This window comes from Ostrea edulis, chromosome 7 (assembly GCF_947568905.1).
Source record: "Ostrea edulis chromosome 7, xbOstEdul1.1, whole genome shotgun sequence".
Taxonomy (NCBI): domain Eukaryota; kingdom Metazoa; phylum Mollusca; class Bivalvia; order Ostreida; family Ostreidae; genus Ostrea; species Ostrea edulis.
Genome location: NC_079170.1, coordinates 31,625,561 through 31,642,869, shown reverse-complemented (window position 1 = coordinate 31,642,869; position 17,309 = coordinate 31,625,561). Strand labels below are relative to the sequence as shown.

The window sequence follows — 17,309 nt, the reverse complement described above, 5'->3', positions numbered from 1 at the left end:
CATATTATATGATATAATGAAAAGGTAAATATAACGAACAGTGACAACTCTCAATACTTCTATAAACAATACAGATAGAGAGTTTTGGCAAACACGGACTCCTGGATATACCAGAGGTGGGAGCAGGTGCCCAGGAATAATAAGCATCCCATGTGGACCGGTCACACCCGCCGTGAGCCCTATATCTTGATCAGGTAATCGGAGTAATCCGTAATCAAAATCAGTGTGTAAAGAACGATCTAACAATAGGTATGAAACATGTCAGACAGCAAGTAACTCGATAACAGGTTGAATTGGCAAACTGAATCGTCATAACGATCATCGAATTTGCGAAATACCGATTTAAATGAGACTGTTGCAACTCTTGTAAAATCAACTTGCTTGTCCGTAGCCTGCCTCGATTTAAGAATTGATCATACGCAGAACAGGCTCTTGCATATCTAATCAGTTGAAAGACATATGCAGGTGATAATTTGATATTGCTACATAAATCGATGAAGAAGCTGAAGAAAACCCGTTGGTCACAAAGTCAAGTTGTTAGTTTGCCTTTAACATCTATGATCAAATACATAGCTAAGTACAAAGCAGATGTGGGAGACTCTGTGGTGTCTTCTTTTGAGTTCACTGGGATATATCGAATCTGCATTTGAATGAAAACGATCATTGTTAATAGATAAAACGTTGTTGTTACATCTAAATGTCGTAATAAAGGCCACAACAAGATGATTTTTCTTTCTATGTAGAAGTTTTTGAATAACTTCTTCCTGTAAATGTGATTCTTACAAAGAACATGACCCACGAACCATGAAAAATGGCCTAGCCTGGGATATTGATAATTTTCGTATATGATAATTTTCGGGATATAGGCTTTCTAGAAATGTTTTTCTTTTTTTATATATATTCTATACTTTTTTGTTACTATGACGTTGAATATTTTGGTATTTAATGTTAAAAAATTAACATTTTGGGATACACGTCACAACAATAAACCTCCAATACCATGTACAATGTACATGAACCTATAAATTTCTGAATATATCAAGTTATATGCACTTAAATAGCTAGAATGACTGATTCAATGATCATAATAAGCATTTTTTTTACCAAATTTGGGAAATAGAAATAAGGAATATTTTGGAAATGATGTTCAAAGCCGTGATTGTTCAACTTTACTTTTAAATTATTTTTACTTGAATTTTAAAATACTGAAATAATAAGAAGAATAAATATAGTACGTATGTAGTCTATTTACATGGTGAAAGAAGTGAATCATTGGAACAATTCTGTTTCATATCATATTCCATAGTTTTTTGTGGGTTTTTTTTTTGGGGGGGGGGGTATTAAAACGACCGAGTATCGATACCAATGGTAACGAACTAAGTTGACACCGCGTCTCGTCAAAACATGTTCAATTCGAATTTACTCGGAATTACACGTTCAACAAGCATTTGCTGTGAAACCTGATTAAAGGAAAAGTACTGTAGTCACCTAATAGTAAGTATCAAATGTTATTTTTCTTTACATGCACATGTAGATTTCATAGCGTAAATGATAACACAACACCGATATAGGGGGTCAGAATGAGTATATTATTATTTGATTTTGAAATACGATATGAAAAATGATACTATACAAAATCTTACTGTATATATCTTTATCAATAATTGTATATTGCTATACATATTAATCATCTAAAGATACTGAAGTATTTTAATCAACATTTTTATGTGTTTGTGCAATACTGTACATTTTTGACTGAGGCTTAAAATAAATATTGATTTGTTTGATGTACTCCGCCCGACCCGTGAAATTTACCCCGACCCGATCATTTGTTCTGCACTTGAAATTTTAAATTTTTTTATTTGCTCCCTGGAAAATAGACATTCTTCGAATTAGTATTAAACTTAATGCCATTTTTTTTTATTATTTGGACTAGTTGTTTTACATAATTCTTGATATCAAAATGTCCTTAGGGCGTCTTTCGGTTCTACTTTCACTTTGATAATGACCATTTGTTAATCCGGGAACTTTTCAAAAAAAATTCTATGTGAACGATCAAATATACCGCATCACAGCTCCAAATTACCACATTATCTACCAACAAGATATAACAAGAAGCTACGAACTCCCCCGTCGAGGCCTGATCGTATTTATGTATAAAAGTTTGAAAGTCATGCATGTTATTTAGATAAAAAAAAATCACGTGGGATAGCGCACCAAAATTATGGCGGACCATGAGTCGGCGCTTAAGTTGATGGTCTATATTTCTGAAAAGGCATGCTTATTATTTTGATATAGGATTATCTAAATGTTATGACAATTTAATAGGTGAACGGCACTTTTACTTTGCTCTTAAACCGAGACACACGAATGGAACACGATCGTCACAACAATTTGAACGATGCGGACAAGTCTGCATTAAAATTATATTGGGTAATATTAAAACTTATTGTAAATTGCTGTCATGATGCAATTCACTTGGATATTCATGGATCACATTAAAGTGTTTAAGTGATTGCTATTATGAATGTCGGAATCGACCGGTGGTAACAAAAAGGGGTGTTAATTTATTTTTAGCAACTGTAGAGGTCCTCATCCGTGACGAATGCAAAACATCCTGAGTAAATTTCAGGAGACATTGGAAGATTTACGTGTATTATATACAATGTGTACAAAATGAATGTTCTAAACTCTATTCTGTCTGGCAACGTTATGTGTTTAATGAAAACATAAGAAAATTTGTAAATCTGATTTTCAAAAAAAAAAAAAAAAATACCGACCTACCTACCCGACTTGAAAAATGTGGATCGGAGTACATCAAACCAAAAAAAAATTAATGATGGCCCGACAGAACGTAAATTATGAACTGTTATCTAAAAATCATTAATATAGATTTAAATCAATTTCACAAAATTAGATCTAGATACATATTTGAAATAGAATATATATATATCTTTGACATCCTAAAACTTTGTAGTTTTTAAATGTTTGGATTATAATATATTGCATTTTACATGTGTATATACATGCTTGTAAATGCCACAGAATAAGAAATAATCTTAATTGGTCTATTTTCATATCAGTTTGAATAATAAACAATCAAAGTGTCCTCAGGATTGACTCAAAATCAAGAGTAATACATATGTACAACTTAAAAGTGAACATTAAGAGAGACAAAACACTGCTAAAACACATATTACTGTATTTACTGGTGTTGCTTTTTATAAAATATATTTTCCTGTTGCATAATATTTAGATGAATCTTCCCAACAATAGAAGTACCATGTAGATCTATACAGAAAATAACACTTAGAAATCATGTTTGTTCATGTACCAGTTAAGTATCATAATAATAATAGTAGTAGTTTATAATAAGTATTTATTCTGCTAAAATCAAATACCCTGTTTATTACATCACTGGTAAAGAAAGGTAATAAATCTATTGTCTAGCACAAGTTTCCATATTCTACAGATTTCTAGGAATAAAACTACTTGTTAAAAATCAATGTGTGCATGGTATGAGTTGATGTATTTGTAATTAACAAACATAATTTTTAATTACTGAAGAACTACCTGAGTTTAAATCATGTGAATTATAAAAATGCAGTGATACAGATAATACATATATAATATATATATAATACACAAATGTGTCACTGGTCAAAATGGTAGTAAGTCTTTTATCTTGCACAAGTTTCCATATTCTACAGATTTCTAGGAATAAAACTACATGTATGCATGCTATGGGCTAGTCAGCTGATATTTGTAAACTTCACAAATATAATTTTTAATGACCAAAGAACTACTTGAGTTTAAATCATGTGCATTATACAAATGCAGTAGTACAGATAATACATACATGTATATAGTATTACATACAATACTTAAACTGAAAATGTTACTCCTCTGGTCCACCTTCATCACTGTTGCTGGAACTATCAGAATCATCAATTAGTGTGGCATCATCGACAAACTCCCTCCAGTCTCGAACACCCATTATTTCTTCCCTGTGATGGCGAGCATACCCTAGATACCACAGGATAGCAGCGACATCAAAACATATCCCTACAACACGTGCACCAGCTCTGCACTTACAGTACCAAGCTTTTATTTCACCTATATCGTACTGTATCCACAATAAGTAGGTCCTTGATGAGACATGCCTGCTTTGTAGCTTTATGCGTAGAAGATCTGGATCCTCCCTGTGAACTTGGATGATGTAGTCCCCCTCAACATGCTCCTGAGCGTATGACGGTGATAGACGCAACTGATAGGTACCACAAGTGAGAAGTCGGAGCTGTTCCTCATCCAGGCAGGGGGAGTCAGTCAGGGCATTTACTTCCCTCCAGCAAACTGTAAGCCGATCAAGCTTGTTTTCTTCCACATGGTGCTGGAGAGAATTCACTTGCTTGGAGAGGTACACCATTTTAGCTCCCAGGGCTTGGTCCTCCTCGGTGTCACCACAGGCAAGTGGTTTTAAGTACCTGGAAATTATAAGATATTTCATGATTAAGGAAATTATGGATATTGCAACAATCATATATTTAATGATAGTTATTGATATTCTGAAATTCTTATAGTCAACATTATGAAATTGATGTATAGATCTATAATTATGCATTTATACATCATTCATTTTCTCAAAATGAACTGAATTTATTTTCTATCTAGGAATTCCTAAAACGATCGTGAATTGATGTATAGATCTATATGCATTTATACATCTTTCACTTTCTCAAAACTGAATTCATTTTGTCTAGGAATTCCAAAACTGATCATGAATTCTTAGTCTCTTACTCAATTTTGTAAAATGCTGCTAACCTGTTGCATATGGCACATGCAATCCTCATAAAATCACCGACGTAAGGTATTTGACTTGATGGTAGGATGTGCCCTAAATACCGCCATTGTTTAATCCTAGCATTTGCTGACTCCACAACCCATCGAATCTGTGTAAGTATAGAAAAGTGTCAGATAGTCTTAGAAATCAATACATTTTTGAGGATTTTTAAAAATCTTTAAATGAATTAAAATTTTAACAAATATGTAAACTGAAAAGTATTTTATCTGGCATTACCTTACTCACTAATCGACTGGTGTTAGCATTTTCAGTTGACATTTGCTTTTCTCCTTTTGTTAAGAATGTAGGCATTTTGGCACAAATTCCCATCTCTTGGAGCTAATCCAAAAAATCCCTAAATCCACGGTCAACCACAAAGATATCATTCTCGTTGACCCATCTCAGTACGTCCTCGATATTGCTGAGCATTATATGGTTCAAAATGGTAGCATCATTGTTGCGAGCTAAGTAGGGGCCCAAAACAGAAATGAAGTAGCCTGTCGTCGATACAATAATAATTGGCTTCACAAGTGGTCTTCCTTTGTGAAAGCTGAAAGACTGTCGTTGAAATTTAAAATTTCCGCTTTTATTTATATAAATGCAAGTTCCATCAAGGACAAGTATTGCCTGTTGGGACACTTTATCACCAAATATGGATTGGGCTAAAGGTCGAGTGTGTTCTTGAATTATCATATCTCTTGTCACATGGCCACAACCAAGATTCCCAGTGACAAATCCACCATTCATTAACGCTGTGTGAATTGTCTTTACTGCTCTGTGAATGCTGGATTTGGATATCCTAAACAATGTTGACAGGATACAGTTGGATTTTCCACCTCTCAGCTTTATTAAGAAAATGGCCAAACTCGTTCTGAGAGTTCTCACTGGAGTTACCTTGACTTTTCCCTCAACATATGTCAGCAAGTCCTCAAACGCAGCTTTAGGGATTCCTAGGAGATTCTGGTACTCACTGTCCATTAGACTTACACTGCTGTCAAAATCCAACCTTTTTTTCTTTTTTTCAAAACTTCAGATCTCAAAAACTTGATTAATTGTGCCACTCCTATTTTGTTGAACATGGTGTTGCCAGCAATAGGTTCAAGTTCTTTTATGTCTTGTTGTAGATGATGTGGACAGCAGCGAGCCCCGGCAGGAATGATAACCTCTTTAGAAATGAAAATTTGATGTCTTACTCCTAAGGGTACTACAACTAGCTTTGGACTTGGTCGCTTACAGATACAGCATGAAGCGTGCCCTCTTGATGTACATGGGAATGGGAGTGATACAGAAGGGGGACTAATTGGAATGGCTGCTACTGATGATGATGGTGCTGGACTGTCTTGAACCTGTGGCCTAACCGGCTTAATCTTCTTCTGTTTAATACGGGAGTAACACATACACTGGCATCTATTGCACAAAAAATCATGCTCAGAAGGTCTCCTCCCTGTAAGGATGGTGATCACTGTCCTATATTTACTTGAAATCCTGAACCTGTGTTTTGATTTTACTCTCCGTGGACAGCTGAAACAGATGAAGTGTTTGGGGCCACTCCCTGGCATATCTGAAATATTTATTTCAAATAATTGAAATACAATTTTGGTTGGATGAAAATCTTGTCTTCATGTTAAAACTTATTAATAGGTTATTTTCCTAAAATCTAATTCTAAATCAATTAACTTGTATTTAAAACATTTGATATATTTTTTTCACTAACTGAAAATGTGTATCTTCAAATGTTTTGTTGATTATGTCAGTGGGAGATATAGAGGGGATATGGGGTTTACAACAATGTATATTACATGATTAATTCATTTCTATATATAGTCCATGAGAACCTGAAATCTCCTTACCTGGGTCTCTTTAATGGACTTCCAAAGTCCTATTAATTTAACATTCCCTTATTTAAAGAAAAAGTAAATCTTTTCCTAATCCAAAAGGAAAACTGCTGCAAAAATACCACATCTCCATAAATGAAATAATATAGATAATAGGAGAATGATCAATAGAATTGTGTTGCGATTCATTTTCCTGGGAGGGGGTGCTAAATTTTGCTGTTTCACCTTTTGTTTTATTTAAAAAAAATTTAACATTTAAAACATATTTTTTCAACAGTAATCTTGTCTATAGCACAAAATGAATATTAAAAAATGAATTAAAACGTTTGATATATGCATATAATGTATAACGAAACGAAAAGAAACTTGGATCCATCACTAGTCAGTTTTTTCCTTTTAGAGTTATTGCCCTTCAATCGAAAAAAGTAAACAACTATAAGTGAATGCTCTACATTTCAACGCAAGTTATGTTAAATATTATTTAACAAGATATATTTTGATATGTATTTAAAGTGACTGATTTCATTAAAAACAATCTTTTTGTGTGTTCTTATAGGTTTTATCCAAAGCATATACACGGGAATATACAGATTTAAATAGTTCAAATACCAAAAAAAAATTAGCAGGGTTTTTAAGTTGTATGCATGCATATCGTACGGTTAAATTTCTGAAGCAAGGATACTTGTCGCTCGATATATGTAGGAGTTATGAGATCACTGTTCGTTATCTTCACCTTGCATTTAACCATCGAGTTTGTATCTCTGCTGGTGGACAGTCTGTCCCCGAGGATACTTGTCGCTCGATATATGTAGGAGTTATGAGATTGATCACTATTCGTTATCTTCACCTTGCATTTAACCATCGAGTTTGTATCTCTGCTGGTGGACAGTCTGTCCCCGAGGATACTTGTCGCTCGATATATGTAGAAGTTATGAGATTGATCACTGTTCGTTATCTTAACCTTGCATTAATATAAAATAGATAAAGCTAACAGTCGTGTGTCAAATTTGCCGTAATCCCAGCAATATGCGGACTTTTGTTAATTTACGACGTTGCCATAACTTTACAGTCACGGTTGGCAGACTTCATATCGTATTGAAACTTTGAACTGTATAGAAGTACAAGATTTGTAAAATGGTGTCAACCGATGGACAAATTCATACAATATAGAACATGCTGTCTGTAGATATATCGCACATCCCTGCGTAATACTGCATACATGTTGGGCCAATGTAATTGAAATGTACACTGGGATATAGGCCGGGCTATACCGTATAAGTTTGTACTGTACGTTTGATTCGGACATTTATTCTGTTTCAAACAATAGAATTTATGTAACAAAAGGTAAGGAAATCGGTACATTTAAAACCACCGGAACGGACATCGGAATCAAACGAACAAGCATACATATATCATATATTACATGTAACATACAGGAAAGTTTACACGATAGGTCTAACACCTCCCTCCCCTTGTACAAATGTACCTTTTTACCATTTAACCAATACATGACTATCATATTTACTCGCTTAGATATTAATTTTTATATATTTAATAAATATTAACAACATGAAAACTCACCTCTTTGATTTTTCTTTTTGAGTCGTATCAACTGCGTTAGATGTATGACTTCTTCTGTGGAATTTGACGTTTCCAGACGACACTTATGACGTCGCAAATTTTGTTTTATTTTTTTTTTTCGACGTGACTGCATTGATTAAGAGTTAATTTTTTTCATAAAAAGTATTCATTCAACTCTGCATTTTAATTTTATTTTACAAAATTGAGTAGTGAGTAATACGGCCCATGTGAATTTATAGACTGAAGTTGGCAAAGTTATGCGATTTTCCCGGAAAACGTCAGACTGCGGTAAGTTTGGGCATTTACTTGAGTGCTTTATACATCTGGTGTGAGGAAACGATTGCGCAATACAATTTGGCTCATGTTATGGATAAAAAATATCCTATTAGATTTATTCTAAAGTGTTCTTTAATTTTTCGAAAATTGGTAGGCCAAAAATGACATATTGTGGGTCGTGTTCTTATGTAAAAGGAAGGATGTGCATCCCAAACAGAAGTCTGCACTTACCTCCTATGACTTTCAAGCAAATAATGTTACTTGACCTTTGGCCCATCCCATTGGACACAAGGATACGGTAATATATTCCGTCTTCAGGCGTTGTTTTCGGTATAACTAATATCGGATCTTCAGGATCATTTTTACTCCCGAGATATTTGAAGTCATCAATGTCCAGATTTTCGAAATCTTCCAAATCAAGTTTGCCATTCTTCTGCCATATTGCTGATACCGATGTTGGACAAGACTGAATGGTAGCTTTAATGATAACAGGATTTCCAACTGCTACTTGGAGATCCTCAGCAATGGAAACGGAAGGTAGATCTATTTTAAGTATGATAATACAGGTAACATTTACAAAAATAGATTGGTGATACTTCATTCTCACAAACCCATATCCAAAGGTCGTCTAGTATCTTTTTTCGTTCAAATAAAAATATAACATTTAAGAACAAGCTAGATGAAGTTCATCACAGATAAGGGCACGGAATGTGCTCGTTTATTAGCTGATCTATTGGCTGAAAATTCCAAGATAAAGAAATGCCCTCAATCTCAATTCCCATGAATAATACAAACTTAAGAGTAGGACAAACAGGATCCCCTAGACAAACCAGGGGTGGGATTCGGTAAGAAAGCACCCCTTGTCAACCACTCACCCCTGAGGCCAGTCCCATACCTCGATCATGTAAACAATAATCTGTGGTCACAATTAGGATTGAAAGGGTGACCTAACAATTGGTATGAAACACGTCTGACTTTATTTGACCAAATGGAAAGTGATATTTGTAAATGAGATCGTTATAACGAAATAGAATTTTCAAAATGCTAATCTTAAAGGAGACTGTGGAAATCCCTGTAACATTAATGGAATTGATTTCTCTTTGTTATCTTTAGTTGATCAGGTGAAATAAAATTATATTATCATTAAAAAAATATATCTTACTCAGATCTATGGACTTTGTGACGGATCCAACGGCATTGAAAACTTCACAATTGTACTGACCAATATCTGTCGACGCTGGAGAGTGCATCGTTAAGTACCTATCAATGAATTGTCCACCACTGTATTTATCTGCATTTGTATCTAAACGTGTTCCATCTTTGGTCCACAAAACGCTGTGCACAGCTGGTGATTGATCGTCGATACTAACGTTATAATGAATGGTTATTCTGTCGTCTTCAGATATTGCCTTTTCTATCTCCAAAATCGGTAAATCTGGAAGATAATCAAGTGCACTACACTTCTTTGAAAAACCTTATATTGTCTAACAATGTGACTTTTTCGATTAATTTCGACTATGCTTAAGATCATGTCTTAGATAACCTTTTCATAGTTTTGTCTACTTTTAGTTATTACGTTAAGCTCAATTTAAAGGGAAAGGCAACCCCAAAAAAGATTACAAGATAAATGATAGGATTAATTATATAGTAAACATTTGTCATACTATTCAGTTGATATACGGCCTAAATAAGTTTCAGCACTAATTTGAAAACAATAAAAATTGAAGTTTCCGTCATATATGGATGTGGAACTCTTGGTTTTCAAGACCACAAATATCAATAATTTTGACGTCACGCCGTCTGTTCCAGATTTGATGAGATTCTAAGATGTGCATGTGATGTCGTAGAGTTTACGAATAAACAAGTTGATGCCTTCCTGTTAAGCTGTTAATTGCACTAACGCGAAGGGGAGATGTGAAAAAAAGTTTCTCTCTCTCGAAATTCCTGACCCAACCAAGTCATCTGAAAGGAAAAGACTATATAAACTGTGGATCCATCATCTGCGTAATGACAAGTTGAGGTTCGAGACATATGTATGGAATAAGCTTAAGAATAAGGTTGTATGTGAAGATCATTTTGAAGAAGACTCGACTGAACGTCTTCTTTCCTCAATTTCTTCTTGCGAAAGGAACGGGCTCAAATATATACGGCTCCAATCTTAACTGTTCGTGACATGTCATGTTTACGGTGCTGCTGATGAAATAAACCACCATCGACGGTGTGACGTCATAAAGTAAACTTCAATGGCTGCTCTCTTAACGACAGGTAATTTATTATATATATGATAGATTAATATTGATCTAATCGTTAAGAAAGGATTTTTGTTGTTAAAGACTGTCATTTACGATACCAGTAAGTAAAACCTAAATCATAAAAGCAACAATATAGTTAGGGTTGCCTTTCCCTTTGATATTTTTCTATGTTTTAGCGCTTTATGGTAATTGTGTTGACTATACAAGGCGCTATATAAATGTACAATGATAATGATGTATGATAATAGCAATGTTTAAACAATTTGACCCATAATTATTCAAATGATTACCTCCTGTAACCGTAAGGTAGATGGAATTACTGGGAATTTGAACGTGAGTTCCATTCACCTCACGTAATACAGTCGCCCGATACTCTCCCTGATCTTCCTTTGAGACTCTTGCAATCACTAACATCTGACTAGAGCTACCCCTGTACCTCTCTGTGCCAATGTCTAACTGTTCTGTTGTGCTTCCTCTAATTCTCTGCCACGTGATAGGCCAGTTATTGGACATATCTCCATTTGCATACCTTGCCTCAAAACATGCCATTTCTCCGCATATTTTTCGTTCATCGCCTTTTATTGTTAGTTTTGGAGCATCTTTAAACTTATAATATTCAAACATCAAACGCAGTTGGCTCTTTTCGTATTCCTGCCAGCCAAAGTCAGCTCTTTTGATGCATGCAAGTCGTCGTAATATACCTTCCTTGTTTCCTTTTAATGGGGAAAATCCATATATTCTCGTAAAAGTGTTTTCCAGCTCATTCCATTTGGAATCAAATACATCATCTGGTACACTAGAAATTTCCGCATGTGCAACAATTTTATTTCTAAAGAATCTGAGCCGTTCGATATCATCCCCAAGTTTGATATCTGTCGGGTGAGGTTTTTCACCCCACCCTCGAGTAGGTTTTAATGTTGAACACAGGTTCCGGATGAGCTTGTAGAGTAAGGTGATATCAAAACATTGGTAGTTTGGAACAAGAGGACCAGGGATATAACAAAGCTTTAGTTGTTCCGGACTTAGCTTTTGATATCCGATTAACAATGTCCTGTTTGCTTGGATTTCCTTGAGGAGATTTTCTGGTGGTATCTGAGAGTGTAAAATATCCCCCAACACTTCTCGAATTTCGTCCACACAGGCTAATGATAGTCGAACAAAGTTTTGCTGTTCGGGTACCAGATATTTTGAAGCCATGATTACAGTACCTCATCTGAAAGCATATATTTGAATTTATAATGAAAAGGTGATAATGACGAACAATGATCAATCTCATAAATCCCATAGAGAATGCAAAACTCAAAGCAGGCCAAACACGGACGTCTAGACATGCCAGAGGTAAGCTCTGGTATTTATGAAGAGTAAAATTCCCTGTTGATCAGTAATTTCCGCAAAGAGCCATGTATTTTGATGAGGTTACAATACCTGAAACGACCTTCTCCCAAAGAACGGTGAGCGGAAATTGAACTCGGGGTGATGGAGCGGTGAACGGAGGGTGGGGGAGCGGTGAACGTACATTGAGCAAACGCAAAGCGAACGGTGAACGCAAATTGGTGAACGGTTGGTGATTACAGAACGGTGAGCGAACGCAGAACGAGAATGGAGCGTGAAATGATCGGTGAACGCACGGTGAACGCAAGATGATCCATTTATTGGGAATGTTTACGATTTTTCACTTGGATTGTACTTATTTCATAATCAGGTGAGAAAAAAGAAATGTAATGTTCGTAAATCTTACATGATTAATGCACGCAGCAACCATACAGAAACAAAAGCAAATTACATATGCACATTGTGTACATTTTGTGTACAGTAGTGCTTATACAGATACATGCATACATATGAACATGGAAATTAGAAAAAATGCATTTTGGTATCATTTTTATAATATTCAAAATGCTTGCCATTTTCATTATAACGCATGGATATTGGCGATTCATCTCGGCAGACTATTACATTTTGACAAATGATAAATGATATTTAATTTTATAATGCATCAGTATATACAATGTATGTGATAAAGAAAAGACTATAGTCTAATAATTAGCACTGTAAAGACATTCACAATTAACGCGTGTACGCGCATGGCTTCAAATATTACGATCTTCATCGTTTGGGTTACGTGTAATTAACAAACACCCCCGAAAGGAGTCAAGATACGTGTATTAAACAAACATCACGGACGGTATAGGTACCCCGTTTCAAATCAGTCTATGAAAATCAAGATGTCTTGTCCCGATGTAACAAACTGGTGAATGACCTGTTGTTTCCTTTGAATTTTCACAATTGATAATGCTGACATTTTGCACTTCAAAATCAAATTTCTGAAATAATAAGAAAGTTTCCTTCCACTCTTATGCACACATAATTCATCTTGCTACTTTCACTTTGGTGTTCCGAATGACAATGCAAAGACAAATGACTACGGTGAACGAACGATAAACGCATGGTGAACGCAACACTGTGAACAGAGAGCAAACGCTGAAAGTACTTTGAACGCACGGTGAGTACATGAAAAATGGTAAAGAAAAAAGTTTCACTGACTCTTACGGAGCAATGCGTGGTCAACATCAGTGTGTAAAGACTGGTATAAATCAAAGTACTGATAGCACTGAAAGATGGTGGCGTGAGTTGCGACAGGCTTAACTCGGGTGAACTGAAAACAATACAGAGATAGTAATTGCCTGAATGAGGAATTATTAATGGTAATTCATTTAGCTCTAAAACTTCATTGTTATTTCGGATTTCAAACATTTCGGTTGAACATCACTGAAGAGACATTATTTGATACCCTGTTTCACCATTATTGAAATATTACTACTAAATGTAAAACTTATACGGTACCAATTTTGATGCACCAAATGCGCATCTGGTGCATCAAAATTGGTACCGTATAAGTTTTACATTTAGTAGTAATATTTCAATAATGGTGAAACAGGGTATCAGAGTCCATAAAGAGTTTATTAAATCCAAAAGAAACATGTAGACGTGGTTCAAAAATGCAGTTTCCAAAATTAGAAGTAAGATTATGCCTTGTAAATGAGCAAGAGCATAGAGGAACATGAAACTCATATCCATGCACTGTTTTCCCCTGAAGCTTATAGGGAATGTTTCAGAACTTCGAGAATGATCACCTTGTAAAATGGAGAATAACATTTGAGTCTGTGGCCTTTCATTTAGAAATATCCATAATGCTTATAGGAGTTATGAGATTGATCACAGTTCGTTATCTTAACCTTTCATCCATATGATTCTACCATGCTGTGGCCTCAAAAATTGGACATGATACTCAGAAGAAACATGTTATTGTTCTTATTATAGATGAAGGTAATATTTGTTTTTGTTTCATTGTGTACCGGTATTTATGGAATGGACAAACGAATATCATATTGATATACTGTTTTTCGAGAGATATTTCAAATGAGTCGTTTACCATGTGTTCAAAATATTCTTACATGGGTTTTTAATCTCCAGATTGTTCTCGCGCTACAGATTGTTCTCGTGCTCTGTCATGCTATTCCAATATGAATTATAATAGATTCGTGAAGATCTCAAACTATATTTCAAATATAGCTCATATAGTTGAAATAGTTTTCAAATGATTAATGTCATACAATAACTTTTTTTCTCGTATATTCTAATTGCTAAAGTATTAGGATTCTCAAAAATAAAATTTTACAACTTGAAAAATCATGCATGGAGTTCTAGAGTTCTCAGAAGATATCTTGATTCAGCTAGAGTGTATTAGTCGTGTTTGTTCCTGTATATATTTTTTCAACATGTCTCAAATATACATGTACATATAATGTCAACGTCTCAACAATATGACATTTCAGTCATGTAATCTTTAAACTCTTAAAAGTTCTCATATGTTTAAATAATTTCCTTCTAATTTAATCACTAAAATATTTCTAATGTTCATAGATTTGCAATTACATGAAGCCCATAAAATATATTTTCTAAAGTATATTGTTCAAGTTCTCAAAATATTTTGACTCAGTTAAAAAGAATAGTGAAGTGCTGTATATCAGTGGGGTGTGTTCCTGACTGTCTGTAAATCTTTATTCTATTTTCTCTCATACATAATCTTAAATTCTAAATCAGTAGTTATTCTTATCTTTAAATAGTTTCACAGTCATGTAATCTTAAAATCAAATTATGAAGTTCTCAAACAATATCTGGAAATTGTTCATGTGTTTAAAGTATCTTCATATGACGCATTATTCAAGATTTGTCTGAGATCTTGGACTTTTCGATCACGAATTCTCAACTAATAGAATGTTGGAGTTATATTAAAAAGCTATCTAAAGTAGACTCGATCAGAGTATAGGGCCCGTGGAGATTCGCGTTAGAATATGTCCACAGTACCCCTTGCTTGTCGTAAGAGGTGACTGAGAGCGGTCCTTCGGATGAGACCGCAAAAACCCTACAGCAAGTGTGACACGACAAAGATCCCTGCTCAAAGGCCGTAAGCGCCACAACGTTTCATCGGCAATGGTGACGTCTCCAAATGAGTGAAACAATATCGAGTGGGACAGTAAGGATATATACTACATCAGAGAAATTTGATACGGATGAAAAGTGGAGGATATGTACAATAATATTTTGAAAGTGAAAACGTTCAAATTTGCTTTATTTGGTCAAAAATGCAGTTTTAGTACAAACCAGTCTGAAACAAAATTTAAAACCCCTGCTGGATTCGAACCTACGATCTACATTTCAGCATTCGACGTGCCAATCTACTTAGCTACTTCAGCTAGACGATGAATTTTGAAATGAATAGACAAATATTGCTAGCGCTGATATTTATATTTTCATCCATGTTTTTAAAGGAAGTCATCCATTAAGACGATGTAGAGTACTTCCTTAAACAATATTCAACCAACAAAGTATAGGGAGGAGTTAAAACTTAAACCAAATATGTAATATTAGCTAGAAGCATTTCAACTAATTGTACCAAATTAGTTAAACGATGAACTTTACAAACATCGATAGAATCTCTTTATTTGGAAACAGGTTGGGATCAGCTTCAAATTAGGCAAGAAACAGCATGAACAAAAACAATGTATAAAGTGGACTCCAAACTATCATAAAGATATACTTCCTGCTGAAATTACAAGACAAGAAACACTCTAAATTGCATTTACCTACCGGACAATGTAAATCTATTTAAAAAATCCTGATGTACCAACTGTTGCACATGATCATACACGGCTTCGAGACAATTTAAACAAAGATTTATTCCATTGTAACATCATCGATAGTCCTCTATGTACTTGTGGAAAAAATAAAGATAGGATCCTTAAAAAAACCCAAATATTATCAATTTTAATTGTATACTTTTGTCTATGTAATTCCTAGAAAGAATTGCATGGTAAAGTGTGATTGATTAGTGACTTTATAGTAAAACCCAACTGTCGATAAAAGATCGATGTAAGCATCGTGTATCATTTGTCTTGATGAACATAATATATTTTCCGTTTTCCAGAAATTCATATCTTTATTCTTTTATTGAGCAACTTCGACTAAAATTTAAGAGGCCGTCCACGGAGATATCAGGCAGTAGCTATAATACGGCTGGCACATGCAATTCCCCAAAATTTTATTCATACCCAATAAAAGTTAAGGTCATACGCTAATTTTATCGTATGTAAAGTGAATTTCACAAAAAACATTGTTAGATGCCAAAACTTGGCCTATTTCATAAATTCGAGGACACTATATAATCTATAGAAAATGATCATTTTGTAAAGTTAAATAATACCCAATACAATAAAATTTGTCCAGAAAGTATAAACAATATTTGAAGGAAATTCCTTAATAATTAAGATGAAACAATAAAATTGCTGGGAAACAATGCTGTTGTTGAGCATTTACTGACAGAAGTAGCCAAAAAGCCAGTAATTTGAGTTACCTCCCTTGGCGTAAAAAATGTAAAATGATCCGAAACTTGCATAAATTGTAATTGTCGAAGAAAACAGTATTTATTTAGAACATTTTTCACTTATCTCGATTTTTTTATCAAGTGTAAACGTGGAATTAATTTTTTTTTTAATTTGATGGTGAAAAATAAATATTCAGCCCGGACCTTATCAAAGTTTCGTGGGTAAACAGATATGGCTGACAAGTGATAGAAACGTGAAGTTTTTCTGGGAGTGGTCCTTATTTTAGGGACTTGTCAACCCTTAATAATTGTTCAAAAGACATAAGTGGATATTCAAGATATTTTAAAGTTGGAACTGCGCGTAATATTCAACCGAGATTGACCCCCTGCTGTACAGATCGGGGTACTTCGAATTCGACGTAAAAGTTTAACTGTTTAAACTATCGTGCACGGTGCAGATGCTTACCAGTATGCCGAGGTCATTGCGATTCTTTGGGGATTTACTGGAGGCAACCACCACCAAATGTTGTTATCTACTACACAAAGGAAAGTGTAAAGCAGACAGAGCAGTAAACTTCAATGTTTCAAGGGAAATATTTGTTCCCGTTGCACGTTGGAAGTGGTAAGTATAAATGTCGAAT

General features: G+C 34.6%; 1 protein-coding gene and 1 pseudogene across 12 annotated transcripts in view; both read right to left on the bottom strand.

The window, feature by feature from the left end:
* Positions 1-17,309, bottom strand: part of LOC125676249 (uncharacterized) — a 126,630-nt gene that overhangs the window by 89,206 nt on the left and 20,115 nt on the right. For 11 of the 12 annotated variants that reach the window (XM_056143944.1, XM_056143951.1, XM_056143943.1 and 8 more), the window contains 3 exons: positions 11,075-11,997; positions 9,695-9,967; positions 8,764-9,075 (listed from right to left, as the gene is read on the bottom strand). In XM_056143944.1, coding sequence (XP_055999919.1) covers positions 8,764-9,075; positions 9,695-9,967; positions 11,075-11,981 — 1,492 coding nt within the window. In that variant the 5' untranslated portion in view covers positions 11,982-11,997. Of the gene's footprint in view, positions 1-8,763; positions 9,076-9,694; positions 9,968-11,074; positions 11,998-13,334; positions 13,441-17,309 lie in introns of all 12 variants that reach the window. The other variant, XM_056143946.1, reaches the window with a different exon arrangement.
* On the bottom strand, positions 3,365-6,399 carry LOC125677346 (uncharacterized; annotated as a pseudogene).